The 17,500-nt window shown below is 38.2% G+C and overlaps 2 protein-coding genes and 2 long non-coding RNA genes across 8 annotated transcripts in view; 2 read left to right on the forward strand and 2 right to left on the reverse strand.

The window, feature by feature from the left end:
- The window catches only part of LOC137971230 (uncharacterized), a 3,641-nt gene extending 3,034 nt beyond the window's left edge, over window positions 1-607 (forward strand). The window contains exon 3 of one of the 2 annotated variants that reach the window (XR_011116942.1): window positions 1-607. This exon is cut by the window's left edge and continues 387 nt beyond it. This is a non-coding gene — a long non-coding RNA (uncharacterized lncRNA). The other variant, XR_011116943.1, reaches the window with a different exon arrangement.
- The window catches only part of LOC137971229 (uncharacterized), a 20,859-nt gene extending 19,284 nt beyond the window's left edge, over window positions 1-1,575 (reverse strand). The window contains exon 1 of the mRNA XM_068818006.1: window positions 1,141-1,575. Coding sequence (XP_068674107.1) covers window positions 1,141-1,352 — 212 coding nt within the window. The 5' untranslated portion in view covers window positions 1,353-1,575. The remainder of the gene's footprint in view (window positions 1-1,140) is intronic.
- A 4,895-nt stretch (window positions 1,576-6,470) lies between these two features.
- Window positions 6,471-15,580, reverse strand: LOC137970904 (uncharacterized). The gene is made up of 4 exons (XR_011116892.1): window positions 15,306-15,580; window positions 12,122-15,149; window positions 11,538-11,595; window positions 6,471-10,541 (listed from the first exon to the last, which is right to left on the reverse strand). It is a non-coding gene; the product is annotated as an uncharacterized lncRNA (long non-coding RNA).
- Window positions 15,581-15,727: 147 nt separating this feature from the next.
- LOC137970021 (CCR4-NOT transcription complex subunit 3-like) overlaps window positions 15,728-17,500 on the forward strand; it is a 24,371-nt gene continuing 22,598 nt past the window's right edge. For 2 of the 4 annotated variants that reach the window (XR_011116749.1, XR_011116751.1), the window contains exons 1-2: window positions 15,730-16,478; window positions 16,831-16,962. The gene's annotated coding sequence lies outside the window, so the exon portion shown is untranslated. Of the gene's footprint in view, window positions 16,479-16,830; window positions 16,963-17,500 lie in introns of all 4 variants that reach the window. The other 2 variants (XR_011116750.1, XM_068816472.1) reach the window with 2 other exon arrangements.

The following is a 17,500-nucleotide window of genomic DNA, read 5'->3' on the forward strand; positions in this document are numbered from 1 at the left end:
TAAGAGGACTCTCATTTCTATTTACATTTTTTTAAAAAATTTGGTTGAATGATGTGTTTCTGTCTTAAGTTTAGTACGTTGTAGAGACCAAAAGCCTATTTGAAAGTAAAGCAAAGCAAAGACATTCTGCAAACACGTTCGTACGGTAATATGTTTTGGGATTTAAGCCGTGCACACACATACGGAGAGTCATTTCAGCGTCTTTGGCAATATTAATGTGGTAACGTGTAAATAAAAAGTAATTTTCCCCTTGGACCATCGCTTCCTGTGCATTTGGCAATTCAAGAGCCGTTTCCAAAACGAAATTATTTAATTTTCTTGTTTCATTTATATTTTATACAGAATGCCCCGGCTTCGCCTCCCAAGAAAAAGAAGCCGACTGATGACTGATGAAAATATCATGCCCACTATCGAAGAATAAATAGTGCATTTTAGCTTAACTGTTGTCGTCCCCTTTACTGTGTTATTTTACTCGGAACAGTTGTTAGATGAGGTATCCAAAATAAAGCCTTGAAATAACTTTGCCCAAACATTCCACATTCTATGGATTTGACTGTGATATAAGCATTGAAAATTCCTTCCTCTTTGCACCGCGTTGCACCCTATCTTCCGCCATATTGAATTTTCACGCAGTTGCTGCAACCTCGTTCCCAGGGTCTCTCTTCTCTGCCTCCATTGTCGTTGAGAACGACAATGGAGGCAGAGAAGAGAGACCCTGGGAGCGAGGTTGGCAGTTGCTGATAAATGATGTCACGTGGACGAGAATTTGAGCAGTGATTGGCTAATGGTTTGTTTTGGTAGTGGTTGGTTCACAATCCTAGAATCCTAGACTGATGCATAATGTTAATTTCCGTTTCCGGTCCGCGGCTCAAAAACGATGGGTGCTTAAACTCCCTAAAGACTAAGAAAGGCAAAAAAGTTATAAAAATTTCTTTAAAATTAGCATCCTTGCATACGGAGCTTTTATAAAGGGATTAACATCGTATCAAATTAAACCAATAATTTTATTTTACTGAGCTACTTTGCATTTCAGCTCACAAGATCGTCGAAGAAAAGAGTCTCGCAGTCTCGTGAAAATCGAAGAATCTTAACATCAAAAAAGAATCTGCTAACTCACAAACGTCGCAAAAATGTGCTCACCTCTCATCTTGCTCCTGTGGCAAATTAGTGCACTGCCCAAACCTGGGAGAATTTTGTGGCCTTCTAGTAGTTTCATTCCTGTTCTCTCCGTCGTCTCGTTCTTGTCGTCCTCCACTGGTTTGCAAAATCTTGAACAGCAACGCGGTGAAAACCATACCTCCGATTCCACCAAATAATGCACACCAAAAAACTACTTGTTTAGAAATCTCCATTCCCTGCTGTCCTGATCTGTTTGATGTCCAATCTTTGTTTGGCCGCTTTAGCAAGTTAACTTCAAAGTGATCTCGATCGACTTGGGACTGATCGAAGTGAGTAAATTCAAGCGTGTGTGAAATTTGGCAAGCAAATCCCGCGCTGTGATTGGCCACCCAAAAAAAGATACAATTCTCGGTTTCCACATGACGTCACGACCGCCATGTTGGTGCCGTACCAAATCCTCCGGGAATTTAATTTCGTTGAAAGACATGGTTATCGATCACGTGAGTGAAAACCATCAATAGTTAATAAGATTAAACAACGCCGGAATTTAACATCAATGCACGTGCAATTTCGACCAACGAGCAGCGGACCGAGATCTTCACGCAAAGCGCACGTTCACTGGCGAAAAATGTCTGCGCATGAGTTGCGCGATATGGCACGTGACGCGTTTCCGGGACTATCATTGGCTCTCGTGAAAAAAGCACTCCCCAGAAGAACAGAAAAATGGCTGCCGTTTGAGAATCGGTAGCTTGTTGGTTTCCGTTCTTTTTAGAGCGATCAAGGCTAGTTTTAATGCCAGTTTCAAGTGGAATGTATTCTTAGAGAACGTCTATGTTGTGTAAGTCGTTTGAAAGTCCAATCCAACTAGCATCCTCGGAAAATTTGCTCCTGGAAAATTTTATTTCGTGGGAAAAGAGCTGCGAAACATGTGAGTTTTTTGCGCAATTTTTAATGTGGAAAGTTTGTTGCCACCGGGTACAAAAAGTTACTGTAATGTGCAGAAAGGAGGATTCCTAAGGTTTCCGTTCATGTGTGAATTGGCTTGTATCAGGTGGCAGGGAAATGGCAATATTGTTCAACGTGAAGGTTATTTTTTTCTGCGTTACACCTTACGATCGGCACCTCTACATAAATGATCAATGATTCGATCAGATATGAATTTGATTTTGAATGTGATTGTCTCATTGGGAACGTAACCTTAGTATCAAATATTTTAAATAGCTGCTTTTAAGGTCATTTATATTCCCTTTTCTGGTGAAGGTCTAAGTTATTATACTTTTTAGCAGTCATAACTCAACGATCCTTGCGTTCAAGTAGTTACCAAGTTATGGATTTGCAATCAATTTGAGTTTAAAATCAAAATCAAAATCCATGTTAGTGAAAATATTGTTTGGAAGAACAAAAGTGTAGGTACAGATGTATATAGGTATCTATAGATTGAGGTTTTTTTTACTATTGTTTTCTGGAAGCATTAATGATGTAATTTTGGTTTTAGGGGACTGTCATGTGTTGTTGGATCAAGGAAATTCTGTTTTGAGTCAAGTATGGTTGACAGTGGATAGTTGTTCCTGAAAAGGCTGAAAGGAAGCTTTATTGCCTTGGACTTTTTTTTCTTACACCCCACATGTTTGTTCTCACCCTGCTAGCAGAGCCTTTCTTTTGCTTGCTCGATTTGGCGTTCTTGAGAAAGGCTCTGCATGAATCGAGTAAGATCTTTATTGAATATGCGCTGCATGTTGCCAGGATACAGTCTCGAACCCAAGCCTAATATGCCAGATCTCGCCGCCATCTTGGTTTATCATGGTACAATGGGCTCAATTATAACCATCGGTTTTGTCACTAAACAGAAGCTCGCACTGGAAAAACCGGTTTGACGAGAGAAAACAAGATTGACTAGCCCAGAAGTTTGGGCTGCGGCGGCTTCAAAGAGTTGACGCGATTCGGGCAGAGCCTACTTTTCTCCTTCTCAGTAAAGAAAAAGACAAATGGAGGCTCTGCTCGCAGGGTGGTTTGTTCTTTTCTTACATGGCAAAATTTATTAATATATTATGTGAGTTGGAGCTGCAGCTAGAAACAGTGTCCCATGCATAAGGTCTCATTGGGGTTGATGGCAGTAAAATAATTTTGGTAAAAAATATGTTTAGAGTTTTTATGATGACTTAATTCTCATCTTGGTCCTGCTGGACTTCAAACATGCTCTACCATTTTGCACAAGGAACTTGTCAGTCAACCTTTACCTTTTGGTGTATTTGCAATATGATCTTTTGGATAGCAATTGATCTATTTTTCTTATCCCTTATGTGTAGATATCCTATGTCTGTCACATAGTTAGTTTTAACCTTTTATTTCCTGTAATGTATCTTTGTTATAGTTAGCACATGACCCCACAAGCATGTGTTATTGCTTTAATATTGATTGTGTTTGAATAAAGGATATTGTTGTCTTGTCTTGTAGATAATGCAAAACAGCCTCAGTTGTATTTGCATTATTTCTGAATGTTACTTTTAAAGGGCAAACCATTAAAAAGTGTACAAAGTTTGCAGGAGTTCAGGAAAAATATTCAAAATACCGTATTCGTTGATTTGAAGTTCCTGAAGCAGGTAAATCTTGAAGAGTTTATGCAACCATATTTGCAATATACGGCATTTCTTTTTGGGAATGTTCAAGTCCACAGAATTCATTTTCTTTATCGTTGAGAAGTACTGTAAGACTGTTGACTCCATGGGGTTCCCCATTGACGAGTAAAATCGTCTGGTGTTAGACAGAGCAAAATACTCAGGCTTTAGATAGAGTAAAATACCAAGTATGGCCGGTTTAGGGGTGAAAGGGTTAATTAAAGTGCAATCATTACTTTGACTTTCTTTCTTCAATTGAACCAATGCAAAGTGACTAATCATCACCTCCACCATTGCTATACGATGGCTTTGGCTTTTAGAACAAAGTATCAAAGCTGAAGCTGGTGGCTCAAGGAGTAAACTTTGCAAAAAAGTTAGGTTAAAAATACTTTTAAGGTATTTGAGTATTTTTGTAGAACAAATTTGCATAATATTGTTAAAGTCATTAAATCAATGAGAATCCAAACATGAGGATGCAGTTTGCTCAGGAGGGGTCTTTTTTTTTTTAAACAACCCTTAAAGGTAACAGAATCTTGTTTTCTGGATGTAGGCTAAAGAAATCTGACCCCTTAGGGGAACCAGTTCTAAATTGACAAATGACTGGCATTTTATAATTCATAAGTAAAAGCTACTAGCTGGCTTACCAAATTTTTCTACAGTTCCATTCATTTTTCAGATTGATAGCCTTAAATGTACTGCGGCAACTCTGCCAGCTGTTTGGTCTCAGTATCATAAGCAGTACCCCCTTGGGGTAGTTTGTACACTTCACCACCATTGTTTACCCTATCCAGGGACTAAAGCAAGGATGGAAATTGATTACAGCTTAAATAAATTGGACCACTTTTTTTTTCCTTCTTACACTTACTGCATTAAACTTTAATTTATTCATCCTTTGAAATGGTAGGAATGCTTACTATTATTTACAGCAATTGCTCAATTGCTAAAAATTCATTGCATCTAATGTTGAAATATTTTTTACATATGACTTTTAAGTATTTATGAGTCAATGAGTTAGTGCAGTTACCTCAACCCATAAAATGAAAGCTAAAATTTCAGACAGTGCTTAGGCCTAATCACTGAAACGAGGGCTTAGGCTTGATCAATAAATTATTGCTATATTGACTGTGAGTCTCATTGACTCATGACTCATTGACTAATTGACTCATAAATCATGGGACCTCTTTACATATGGAAAGGTAACAGGAGTTATTTCTGTGAAGTCTTATCCAGAAAATTGCAACATGGGATTATGCCCCTTTCAAATGTAGCTTTGTATGCTTTTGTCTTTGAATGATTATTACGAAAATATGAAGTTATGGTTTTTCTAAAAGTTAAATCTAATGCAAGGGGATTAAAATTATTGAAGCAGCTGTGTTGCAACCAGAGTCCGCAAAGAGAGGTTAGATAATTTGTTGTACTGGAAGTAATTAGTAGGCCAGCATGAAATTTGTGGAAAATTTTGGAGGGTGGCACTGAATCACCTTCAACAAGTTTTCTAAACTTTGAAAATACGTAATTTTATATCCTCCTGCTGTTTTATTGCTGGAAGATAAAATCAATTCCTGATTACGTATTTTTGTTGTCACATTAACCCACTACAATGTGGTGAAAGCGTATTATTAGCTGTAGTAAAATTTTGTTACAGTAAAATTCTCCCTGCTAGAAAGCTGGACTTCTGAATCAAATATTGTTGTTTTGGCTATTCAGAGTTAACCTAATCTATGTTTATTTCTATAATTTGGAGGAAAGCAAACAATTGGCATTTTGCTTGGTGCTATGACAAGTTAAGTATGATTTTGGTTATTATTGCTGCTAAATTCATTTTAAAATTTATTTTTGAACGACTGAAATACATTTCTTAATTTTCCCCCCGGTCTTAATAAATTTTCCTCTATGGACCACTTGAATGGCACTTTTAACAACTTAATTTTGAAAAAAAATGCGAAAATCTTAACATTTTCTGTTAGATGCGGGACCCCGCGGAAACAGTGTGTAACTATTTAGTTGGAAGAGAAACCATTTGGAAATTTAGTGGTATCTTTTTTGTTCCACTTTTTAAAAGATACAGGCATGAATTGAAATCAAGATGGTAATCCATTAGCTGGTAAGCTCCACAAACGAATTTCCACTCGAACATTAGCAACCGAGACTCGCGTTGACCTTGAAATTTTTAAAGAAATTTCCCTCGTAGCCATGTTGGCTTAAAAGAGAATCTCGCTGGCATAGAAACGCACTAGGCTGGAAACGCACTATGCAGTCAACATTCGTCCGTTTTACTGGCCTAAAAAGGGTCTTTTTTGTCGACAGAGATCTAATAAAGTTGATCTAATAAACACGGAATGGCAGCCATGTTTGATTTTATATGATTTGAGGTATTGAAGTCACATGACAAGGCCTCGACCAGTCAGACATTTTTCGCCAGTGAAAGTGCTCACGCAAAGTTCCATGGAGAAACTCAGGAGCCCTAAATGCGCCAGATTAAACATATTGGAGTTGTTTTTCATTGCTATGAAGGCAATTTAAAGGTAAGACGAATTTTAATCCTACATTTTTATAATATTTTACGAAGTCCCACATTGCATTGTTTTGTTGACACGCTTCGAGTGTGCCCTTTTTAGAAATCGATTTCTCGCTTTGTGTTCACTTTAGAGTCTTAATTATGCAACACTATATAGCATAACAAATGGGTTTTCTATTTTATAGGTCGCCCCCCCCCCCCCCCCCCTCCACCTTGCCCCCACAACGGATTTTGAGTTATTGTTGTGGAAATACGGCAAAACGGATTGCAAGATTTGTTGTGTTCGCATGACATAATGGCGCGGAATGTTACCTCTTTTCGAAGAGTACACGGGGAAAATGTGGCCAGATAAGATCTATCTTTCATGTTTTGCTGAGCTAAATGCTGCTGAAAATGTATGGAAGCGCAAGGAGGCAGCACATATCATCTGATGATACGCAAGGGAAGCTCCCAAAACAAGCACCAAGAGTCAGTTCAAGCTCGAGGAAAACCCTGTTTCACTCTAAAACCGGAGAACCATTGTTGTGTATGAAGTATTCTTGTTGATCAGTCAATTGTCCCCACAACAGATAAGAGAGAGTGGTTCATGATAGAAAAACTTTTCGATTATTTAAGGTTTTTCTTCTTCTTTTAAGATTCAGAACTCGCTCATCAAATAAGATTTCTGTTAAAATTTGTGATATGGTGCCAAATTACAACTGCTGATGTGGGTTCAAAAAGGCTCAAAACAGTATTGACACTTTAAATCGACTTGATTAGTTGATGGGTTATAATTATTACAACAATACTGTATCATGCTTCCATACATACGTGAAACACCAAAATTATATTTGTGCTGCCATTATTGTGATAGCATGAAGGAATCAATTGCTTATATTTTATCTTCAGGTACTTATAACTAAAAAAAAACAAACTTAGCAAACCCAATTTTTATTGTTATAAAGTGATGAGCAAATTACTTAAGACGAGATTTTTTTGAACATCGAGCAATAAAGCGCGCCAGCGGCCAAAAATCCCATAAGAGCTTGCGCGCATCTTACTTACAGATCAGGACTTGTACCGTCGGCCATATTGTGTCGCGGTGGAAGCAGCACATAGAAGTTGTGTTGAGTGCAAGCGATTAGCCAACCATTTTACACAGGTATTTCATTCAGTCACTTCGGAAAGATCTGTAAAGCTTTGAAAAACGTTTTGAAGCGGTGAATTTATCGTATTTAGTTTAACCTTCTTGCAAGGTTATAACCAGTACGCAAATTGTTCGAAAAGATCTTTCTGCCGTAAGATTTCGAGCTCTCCGACTCTGCTAATAAGAGATCCAGTCTAGAATTAGTGTGTCAAGACTTGCTTTTGGACTATCTTGAGACTGCAAACCTAGGATGAATTGTTATTATACTTCTATTAAAATAGTGTGAACAGTTCTTTTGTCATTCCCTTGTCTGTGACCGGTGATCTGATATTCGAGTTTGAGGTAGTCAAGTTGATGTGGAAGCAGCTTCTGTCACTTGCGTTACGGTTCAGTGAGGTTTCCTACAGATCGTTTTCGGACTGCTGTTGTCGTTACAGCTCGGTGTACTCTATCGCTAGACCTTGCAAAAGGTAATTTTGTCCTTTTTTTTTTTTGAAAGGTATTGAGTATTCGTAGATAGGTTCCTTTAGAGTTGATTTTCAGCTTATCTCCGGCACACTTCTTCCGTAAAAAGATTCGTGAGACCCCCAGTGTTTAAGTGTTTCCTTTTCAGTTCCCCCTTTAAAATTACACATGAAGACTGTGTTCAGCTTAGCTTCTATTGTCAACTTTCAATTTCGATTGTTGAGTTGAATTTATCATAAAATTTGCCACAAATGTTTCATTTTCCAATTCACTAGAGTTAAGTCTAGCTTATATCAAAGTTAAAAAAAAAAAGTCATTGAAGGTTTGATCTTTGTGAAGAATTGAAAAAAAAAAAAAGAAAGAAACTAGTCCCAGCTGAGCCACAGAGATTGTAAACAATGTCTTCATCAGTACTTACTTATAGTAAATGTAAAAAACCTACAAGGAAGAATCTCGTCCCATATTGTTAAAGGAAAAATGTCAAGCCTGTAGGAATGCCACTATCCGCCTCTGATGTTCAGCGTCCAAATGCACAACTCCCCTGTACAAGCTAAAACATTTAAAGTCACTACCAAAGTCCACTTATGTCCAGGTTTGACCCCAATTAGATACACGCCCAATTTTGACATCCAACACAAAGTGTCCCTTTAAATCTAAGCATTTGCTACCTTTTTTCAACGATAAGGTAAGGGTAAAGGTCAGCGTTATTTTTAGCTTTGGGTAAATGCAGCAGCTAATCTTCACTTAAAGAGTAGCATTTGGGGGACACTTTGTGACATAAATTGTCTGTATTCTGAGACACAAGTGATGTTGAAGTTGGCGAAAAGAGTAAGGGGATACTTCGTGACGCTTATTGAAATCTGCGTGCATCTAATTAGGGTCAAACCTGGACATATCTCCCAAAGTCAGTAGATGATTTGTTCCCTGAAGCTAAGAAAACTTTTTTGGAAAAAAAGTTTGGCTGTGTGGCCCTTATAAGCAGTTTAAGGTGCTGTGGTGCATGTTATGTAAGGTTGCACAGGCTGTCACCCAGTGTAAATAAAAGTGTTCCACAGCCCCTGTCTGCAAACAATTCTATTCAAAATCAAGTTGGTTTTGCCCCAGTGTCATATGAACTGACGTCAAAGCGAACTCAGCAGAGGATTTGAAACAAACTTTAAAACTGCACAAGGTAAAAAGTGGCTGAACTTAAAACAGAAGTTGAAAACATGGGTGCCTCAAATGAACAGATCTGCCAGGAAATTCTTGAAGGCCAATTTGATGGGATAAACTTTCCTTCTTTTAACTCGCATGGTAAAATTCTACCATACATATTCTACCTTACTAGTTGGTTTTTCAGTTTATTAGGATTGGTAATGAAAAGATGAACACAATTCAAGGATCTCCCAAGCCCGCGAAACTGAAAACATGGCATACTGTCATGCTTGTACAACAGGGTAAAAGTTACTACTGGTAACCCTGCAAAATACATTAAAGACCCACACATAAGAACCTAGAATTTTCGAGGTCAGGCTGAGCAGGTTCTAATATTTTAGGCTATTTTTTCATAATTCAGGCTGATTACATGTAGTTTCTTAATAGGTTCTTATTTCTCAGAGGAACAACAATAAATTTCTATATTTTATTCATAAGATATGTAGACAGTATTGCACTGTAGCTTTTTGGAAAACATATTTCTAGAGAAAATCCAATAAAATGCCAATCAAAGAAAACATATACACAATAGACCTAATTCAAATCTCCCGAGATTAAGATTCTTTGTGTATTGTATTTGCATTATAATGTACCATTCATATTTAAATGATATGGAAATACCTGAAACAAAACGTTTTTTTCCCAAAGGGTTTGAATTGGGTACAACATTGAGTTAGCCGATTAGGTCTATAACAGGAGTTTTCTCGAGGGTGATTTTTTTGTAAAAGTACCTCTTTTTCTTTGCCAGGCTCTGCAGGTTCTTACATTTTTGGGTATTTTTAAAATGCCAAATTTCAGCCTGTACTAGGTTCTTATATGTGAGTTTGTACTGTATGCATTATTCCCTAAAATAGAAAACTAATCCAGGCTATAAAGAGTTCTCTTTTTGCATTCTAATAATCAGATCAGAGTCAGTAATTATTACTGACTAATTCAACGTCAGGACATTTTTCCTTTACCTTTGATAATAAAAAAATAAGATCACAATATTTTTCACCCCTATCAGTACTTTGCACACATACTGGCTTTAGCAATGTTTTGGAAACATGATTGTAAACATGTGAACCTCACTCTCTAGGAGGTGTTTCTTACTAGAAGTAAAAAGTAAAAGGAGCAAGCCATTGTCTTCACTTCTTTCAAATTCCATTCAGGAAAAAGTGAATGCAAATGCTAACGTCATGGAGGGCTTAGCTCTCAGCTACTCCAGAGAGAGACCTGGAAGTCCCAAATGGGTTGAACTGTTGAACTGTGTGGCACAGCAATACACAAATAAGGAAATTAAGCAAATGTTCAGGTTTACTAACAGTCGAGGAGAAGAAGTATCATGCACAGACTACGAATTAACAAAAGCTAGACTTTATAGTAAGATGTATGGTCCAGGAGCAGCACTTCCGAAAATAAGACGCCAATATAGTCATAAACTTCCACCAGAAACCATTGCTTTTGTCTTAGAATTTATCCATCATCAAGACAGTGAAGACTATTCATCTTATAAAAGTGGCCCCTGTGATGGAAAACAAAAATCATGGATAAGTGAATTATTAGGAGGAGGAAATCAACCTGTTTTGTGGTTCAATTAAGCAAAACAAGTCTGCCTTTTGTGACAGATATACATTGTAAACAGGAATGTGAACAACTGGAGATTAAACCTATAAGCTTTAGTACAATTTTTAAGGGTTTGTCTGCGGAAAATTTCAAAATAATGGCAGAGAAGGCAGGACTCTAATATTTGCACAAAACTTGGCGCGGAGTATTTCATCGTGGTAGATAAGCTGCTAACTCGTTTAGGTGAAATGCTGAGGAGCCAATGTAAACCAGACATAACTCCAGGATTAATGAGCAAAGCAAAGACGTTAACAAATAATATATGACTGTTTCCGGTACAAGAAAATTCAAAACGAACAAATTTTGCTACAGTGGTACATCTTCCAACACCATCTAACAGGACATTTCAACAGCTTTGCTCTTTCCACACGCCAGCAGTCTAACTTAAGTTTTTTGGCATCACCTTCACTTTTTTGAGCAATAAAAATTCTTGGAAATGATGTGAACTTTCCAAAAATAATGTACAAGGCAAAGAATGTTCGCGTCCAAATATGAAAAGTACAACCGTCAGGCTGAAGAACGCTCGCACGTGAACGAAGCTCGAACGCAAGTGGTTTCGAATGTCAATTATGTAAACAAATTGAGGTGTTGTATTTTCAAACTAAAATTACGCAACTGGTTCAAAACAAAACCACATTTATTTAGGTAGCACTGAAAAGATTGCACTTTAACGTTCTGTATTGTAGTGACATATGTCTGGTACACTATACAATGAACTTACAACAAAGCGGATAAACAGTGCTGCCATAAAGAATTCGTTAACCAATTATATCTGCCACAAAGGAATCGCGGATGATTGGAAAAGTTCATGATTTCAAAAGCATTTTACCATGCAAAGTGAAAGCACCAGAGGTGATGTTCAAAATAACAGTATGATCAGTAATCCAGTACTTACCAAATGGAGCAGATCTCTTGCTGAAAGGGCGATGTTTAAAGTTGAGAAATGCACTACCCTGCAAGTTTGAGGCGAGATCAGACAACCGGTTCAAATACATTTAAAGGAAATAATGCTCAAATCAAGTGTAGAACATCTAGAAATTTTCAATTAAGACGTGCAATCCTTGGTACAACAAGATTTTTGCAGCGTAGCCTGACAAGAACGAGGTAAGTAATATGGGTTTCGCACAACGGTGTATCTTTTTTTCAATTCTTAAACGCATAAAAACTCAAGGATGTATATTCCGTTTACGCTGAAACAACTAACAAAATTACGGTTTCAACAGAACAGGTGAAGTCAAAACCTTCATTTTGAAATGTTGGAAGTTTCATAAAGTTCACAAATAATCTCGTTTGAGCTTTTTTTTCTCAAGGGAAAATCTCGCTCAATGAATTGGAGAACGCAAGTTGAGCTCGACCGGCTTAACGCTCGACCCTTACGCTAATTGTGCTTTAACACAGCCTTTCAAAGAGATTTCAGAGTTTTAAAGTATCAATTGTTATTGAAATAACTTAGGCTATAGAAGTAAAACAATTACATACCTTTAATGAATTGATTTGGCAAGATAGTATCGACAGTAAACCGTCTCAAACCGTCAGAATCACCCATAACTTCTGTGACAAACGGCCGGCATTGTTCGCATCTCATGGCAAGTCTACTGAAGCAAATCTCCCATTTGCATCCTAGGGGTTTTTCTACCACAAAATACTTCATATCCTTCCGACAAAGGTTAGAAATGAGCCAGGGAACAGGACTTTTTGTGAGTCGAAATGATTATTGCGGCCATCAAAATATTCCCTGGCGCGAAATACACGTGATTCCAACTAAAATTGACTGGCGGCAAAAGATTATTATGGTATTTTTGGCCGCGCAATGCTCGAAGTTCAAAAAAAACTCGTCTTAAACAGAAACGTTCATCTGGGTTTGCTTCTCACTTTTTGGCCAGTTCTAAGAAATGTTACTATGCTTAGCTATAACATCACTATTGCTGCTTTTCTCTCAGGTGATCAACAGCCATGTTTTTCAACAAAAACAAAAGGAAGCGTTTGCATAATAATAGAGTTAAATTCCCAGAGGATTCGGTTGGGGCACCAACATGGCGGTCGTGACGTCATGTGAAAACAGAGAATCGTTTCATATAATAACATAATGCTGCAGTCCGTGGTTTCCAAGAATGTGCTATTTATGACTGTAACTGCTACAGCAACAAGAAAAATAAAAGACAATCATAATCTCTTTTGATCCTTTAAATTTTCAATCAAAGTGGAGACCATAATTATTCAAGCTTCTTTAGGGAACTATTATGCACCTATCAATGTTAAGCCCCAGGGAGGAGGGGGGGGGGGTCGGGCATGGGGTGGGGATTTTGACATTTTCATTTAAAAAAATTCAAATTCCCCACCCCCCGTACAAAATAATTGGTCAAAATCCCCACCCAGCGGCAAGTGAAGGTGGTAAAATGTCCTTTGTACCATCAAAATCTTTAGCCTGGGGACGTCACATACGATCAAAATCCCTACCCTGTGGACAGACCTCACGATCAAACTCCCGTAGTTAGCCCGCAATGAAACCATCCATTACCATGGTTCAAGTCAATGGCTATGGTATTTTTGTCCTTGCCATTAGTTGGCTCTGGTCGGCTAGTACTTAAATATGGAATGCTGGAATGCTGGAACGCCGGAATACTTAAACATGGAACGCCAGAATACTTAAACACTGAACGCCGGAATACTTAAACACGGAACACCGGAATGAGACAACCACATTTACATTGCTAACTATCTTTTCTCCATTAGAAATGATTCGTATAAAAATCTGGGAGACACCACTGTCCTGGTACGAGAAATGTCCTCTTCCGGTTGCAGTCCGCGTCTCACAAACGCGCGTGCTTAAGCTCCCTAATACTCTATAACTGAGAATGCAGCAAGCGATACGTATCCCCCGGACACGAGCTCCTGGTAGCCCTAAATAAAACCCAGTAAAAATTGTGACGGTATTCAGACGAATGGCATGTCTACCCTTACAGATTGAAAACCAATTTTTTGACAAGTTTTTTTGTAGACCTCGTGTTTATTTCTTCCAGGAAAATCTTATGACCAGTTCAACGCAACATAAGAAAGTCATTGTCATGGTATTGAAAAATTGCTGGTGTTAATTATGTTTGCAGTTGAGATAAATAGGCTGAATAATGGAATTAATTTGTTTCTGTTTACACAAATACTGCTTCATTGTACTCCCTTGGTACCAACAAGAACAAACTTTAATATTTTCCCACCATTTGAAAATCTATGATAATATTCCCGCCTTTTCAATAATTATGATAATGGAGCTGCCAAGGTAAAACAGTTGTCCTCGTTGATATTGTTGTTCCTGTATGCCATTCAGTCTCTTTACTCAAGGGAAAATATGTTTGCTTTGATTAATCGCTTCTTACTTCTGCCTTCTTGGCCCTAGTCGAAGTCCAACCTCGTTCCCAGGGTCTCTCTTCTCTGCCTCCATTGTCGTTGAGAAAAGACCTGGGTCTTTTCTCAACGACAATGGAGGCAGAGAAGAGAGACCCTGGGAACGAGGTTGTTCGAAGTCCGGAGAAAAAGAGGTAAGATGCATTTTGCGATATGATCTAATCACAAGTAAACAACGTGCTATTTTTAATACCTTGAGCTCAGTAAACTTTCAATACCCACGGTTGAGTCTATTCTAGTGACTTTGCATTCGGTTGCCTGTCAATCCTTGGACATTGTGACTAAAAAGAATATATTTTCCTTTATCCTTCGTCCTCAAAAATTCCAGATTTTTATACGAATCATTTCTAATGGAGAAAAGATAGTTAGCAATGTAAATGTGGTTGTCTCATTCCGGCGTTCCGTGTTTAAGTACTAGCCGCTCTGGTCTCAGCTGCACTTGGACCTGACAGTTTGCTTTTATTTTTCTCTGTGCCATTTTCAAAAATTCCTGTCTTGGCTTGTCATGGGCGCCACCAATACCTTAAAACACTAACGTGTACAGCACATTTTTATCTCCTGAAATTTCACTACTTCTGAAAGTACTGTCATGTGAGCAATTTGATTATCAGGGGGCTATCTTCACAAGATAAGCAGCATTTCTCTGAACAAGAACCCCCAAAAAACAAATGGATTGATATCTTATTTCAGAAGGTAAGCATTGGTGACTTATTTTATGTTAAGGTATGTTCTGAAACATTACGATACCTGAACTACCTGTCTACCAAGGGCAACTTTAAGTGACATGGTGAACTAAAATTATATTTTTAATTTTAAGGACAGACTATTTACAGTTTTCCAGTCCATTATGTGACAAACAATAAAACATTTCCTTTTTCATGAATGTCCTCATTTTCCTCTTTGTCATCCTTTAATGTTTGACCAAAAAATATTCCATGGCCAGCCGTTCCAGGTTTCGGGGAAAGACGAACAGTTGCATCAACATTCATCCTGTCAACATCTAACAATATATGGAGCAACTGACAAAGTTTCCTTTGGAGCTCGATGCGGTTGTGCAATGGCTGTTTCTGAGGAGGATGCTCTCCTGGTCGCTTTCTTGAGGGTCAAACTACAACATGAGAAGAACGATCTCTAAACATGTTATGCATTAATTAAGCCAGGAAAATCTGTTCTCACACAGTTTAGAACGACGATGGCTCAAGCCTCAAATACATACAAATTTCCAACAATGCATGATTCTAAAACAAGAAAATTTATACCCTACCTCAAAATCAACACTGGGTTTTTTAATAGAACTGACGCCGACTTCAGAGCATCTAATTTCCTCACTCAGTTGCAAAATGAACATTCGTCTTTCAAACGGAATTTTTTCTCGAACCCATTGATCATCAAAAAGAGCCGGCTTCGAACAGAGAAAGTAAATAAATTGAGCATGTCACAGCAATGTAAGAAGAAGCAACTGGAACTCTTAAACGAAGTTGACTCTGCGGCCTGTCTATCAATGGCGTCCATGTTGATTACAACGGAGATGTGTTTCCTTTGAACTCTGGAGGCAACTGACTGAAAAATAAAACTTTCCCATGACGCCTTGCACGCTGCTGTCCAACCTCCTCTGGCCAAACCTCTGGCCGTCTTTTCCGGTGGTTAGAACATTGGCTGCTTATCCAATGAAACGTCTAGGCGAGTCCGCATATTTATTTCGGTTTCGTGTTTGTACCCTATCGGTCGCTTTTGGCTTTGCGTTTCCTTCTCATCACCGGGCGATGACAAGGAAACGCAAAGCCAAATATACCGATGATCGGTATATTTGCTCGTGCGCTCCAAACCTGGAATGAGCAGCGTGGTCGAGGCACATGTCCGCAGTGCCAAGAAAAGTACTTCAACCGCTCCAAGCCACCGACCTGTAAAAAATGCAATTTCTTTCTTTAGTGGAAAATTTATTGGGCCTCGAAAACAGCCGAGTCAGCCAACCTCGCTGTTGTCGAAGTGTGCTAGGGAGTCTTTTCTTGCCAAACAACCCCAGGCAGGACGATCGATGTTTTGTAACCAGTATATAGCGGCGACAAGTGGTTGTGCACGCGCGAAGAGTGCAAGATTGTGTGGTCTGTTCACAACAACAGTGATAAAGCCTCGCAATTTGAATGCGATCATGTAATGTTGGCTAAAAACCCTGAAAACTCAATTGCTGTGGCCATGTACTATCCCAACATTTCTGATTACCCGTGCAGTGACACTGTCGGAACGAAATTGCGAGAGGTTGTTTCGTCGCTACCTTCTTACACTCTTCCTGTGGTTCAAGTATCTGAGCAGTCCTTTGCTGTGTTTGGATTTCCCATAGCAAGCAACCCACCTGGATTTTGCCATGTAAAAAAATAGGGCAAGAGCAAGAGTGGGTATATCTGCACCGCTGAAGATTGTCGCCAGTTCTCATCAAGAGGTAAGGGTACAAAAGTCAGAGCACATTCACTCTTCGCTTTCTTGTGCACAGCAGTTTTCGTCCACAGATAAATCTATGGTCTGTGTATTTTACTATAACTTGCAATTGAGGTGTGTCTGTTTTCTTTATCCAATATCTGCCGCGATGAAACTAAACCGTCTTGTTTACCACTGGAGTAGTCCAGTGAATGCGCAACCCAGAAAGCCAACAAGATTAGTCTGGTGGGACTATTTTCCTTTGGGGGAAAATTTTGTTAAGCATATATTCATGAAGATTGAAATGGCACTGCCAATGCGAAATTGAAGTTGTTCAATTGTCTCTCATAATAATTATTGTCCTTTTGCATTATCAGGACTTTTTGACATTTGCAACAAAGTTTTGATATCTCTGGATGTCTTGCTTGAATTCAGAGAATATCAGAGGGCATCCCCTTGGCAATGTGATCCTGTCAAAACTGTCAGTCCTCAGAATGAAAAGCAGAGAGGTTTGTCAGAAACTATTCTCTTTTTTAAGAACAATAATGAATTACATATACTGTACACCATAGCAATAGCAGCTATGATGGTATGAAGTTTTCATGCTAATTCATTATGAAATACCATCATGTATGCCAGGGTGCAAACACTGGAGAAAAGCCAATAATTTTATTCTTATCGCATCAAATTGGCTGTTCCATTTTTAATTGTATTTATTTGTCCCATTTTCAGTACCAAAATCAGTACTTTTGCAAGCCATTTGTAGAAAAATTTAATCTTAGATATATATGTTCAATCCTTTAAATAAAGGTTTAATTTAAAGTCATAAAAGGCATTCAATGCAATCCAATCCTTAAATTTTATTTGTAATGCAATACCACAAATATTGATTCAATCCAATCCTTAAATTTTATATTTAATCCAATACCACGAATATTGATTCAATACAATTCTTAAATTTTATACGTAATGCAATACCACGAATATTGATTTAATGCAATCCTTAAATTTATATGCAATCCGAAAATATCTGTTCAATCTTCCTGG

This window comes from Montipora foliosa, chromosome 9 (assembly GCF_036669935.1).
Source record: "Montipora foliosa isolate CH-2021 chromosome 9, ASM3666993v2, whole genome shotgun sequence".
NCBI lineage: Eukaryota > Metazoa > Cnidaria > Anthozoa > Scleractinia > Acroporidae > Montipora > Montipora foliosa.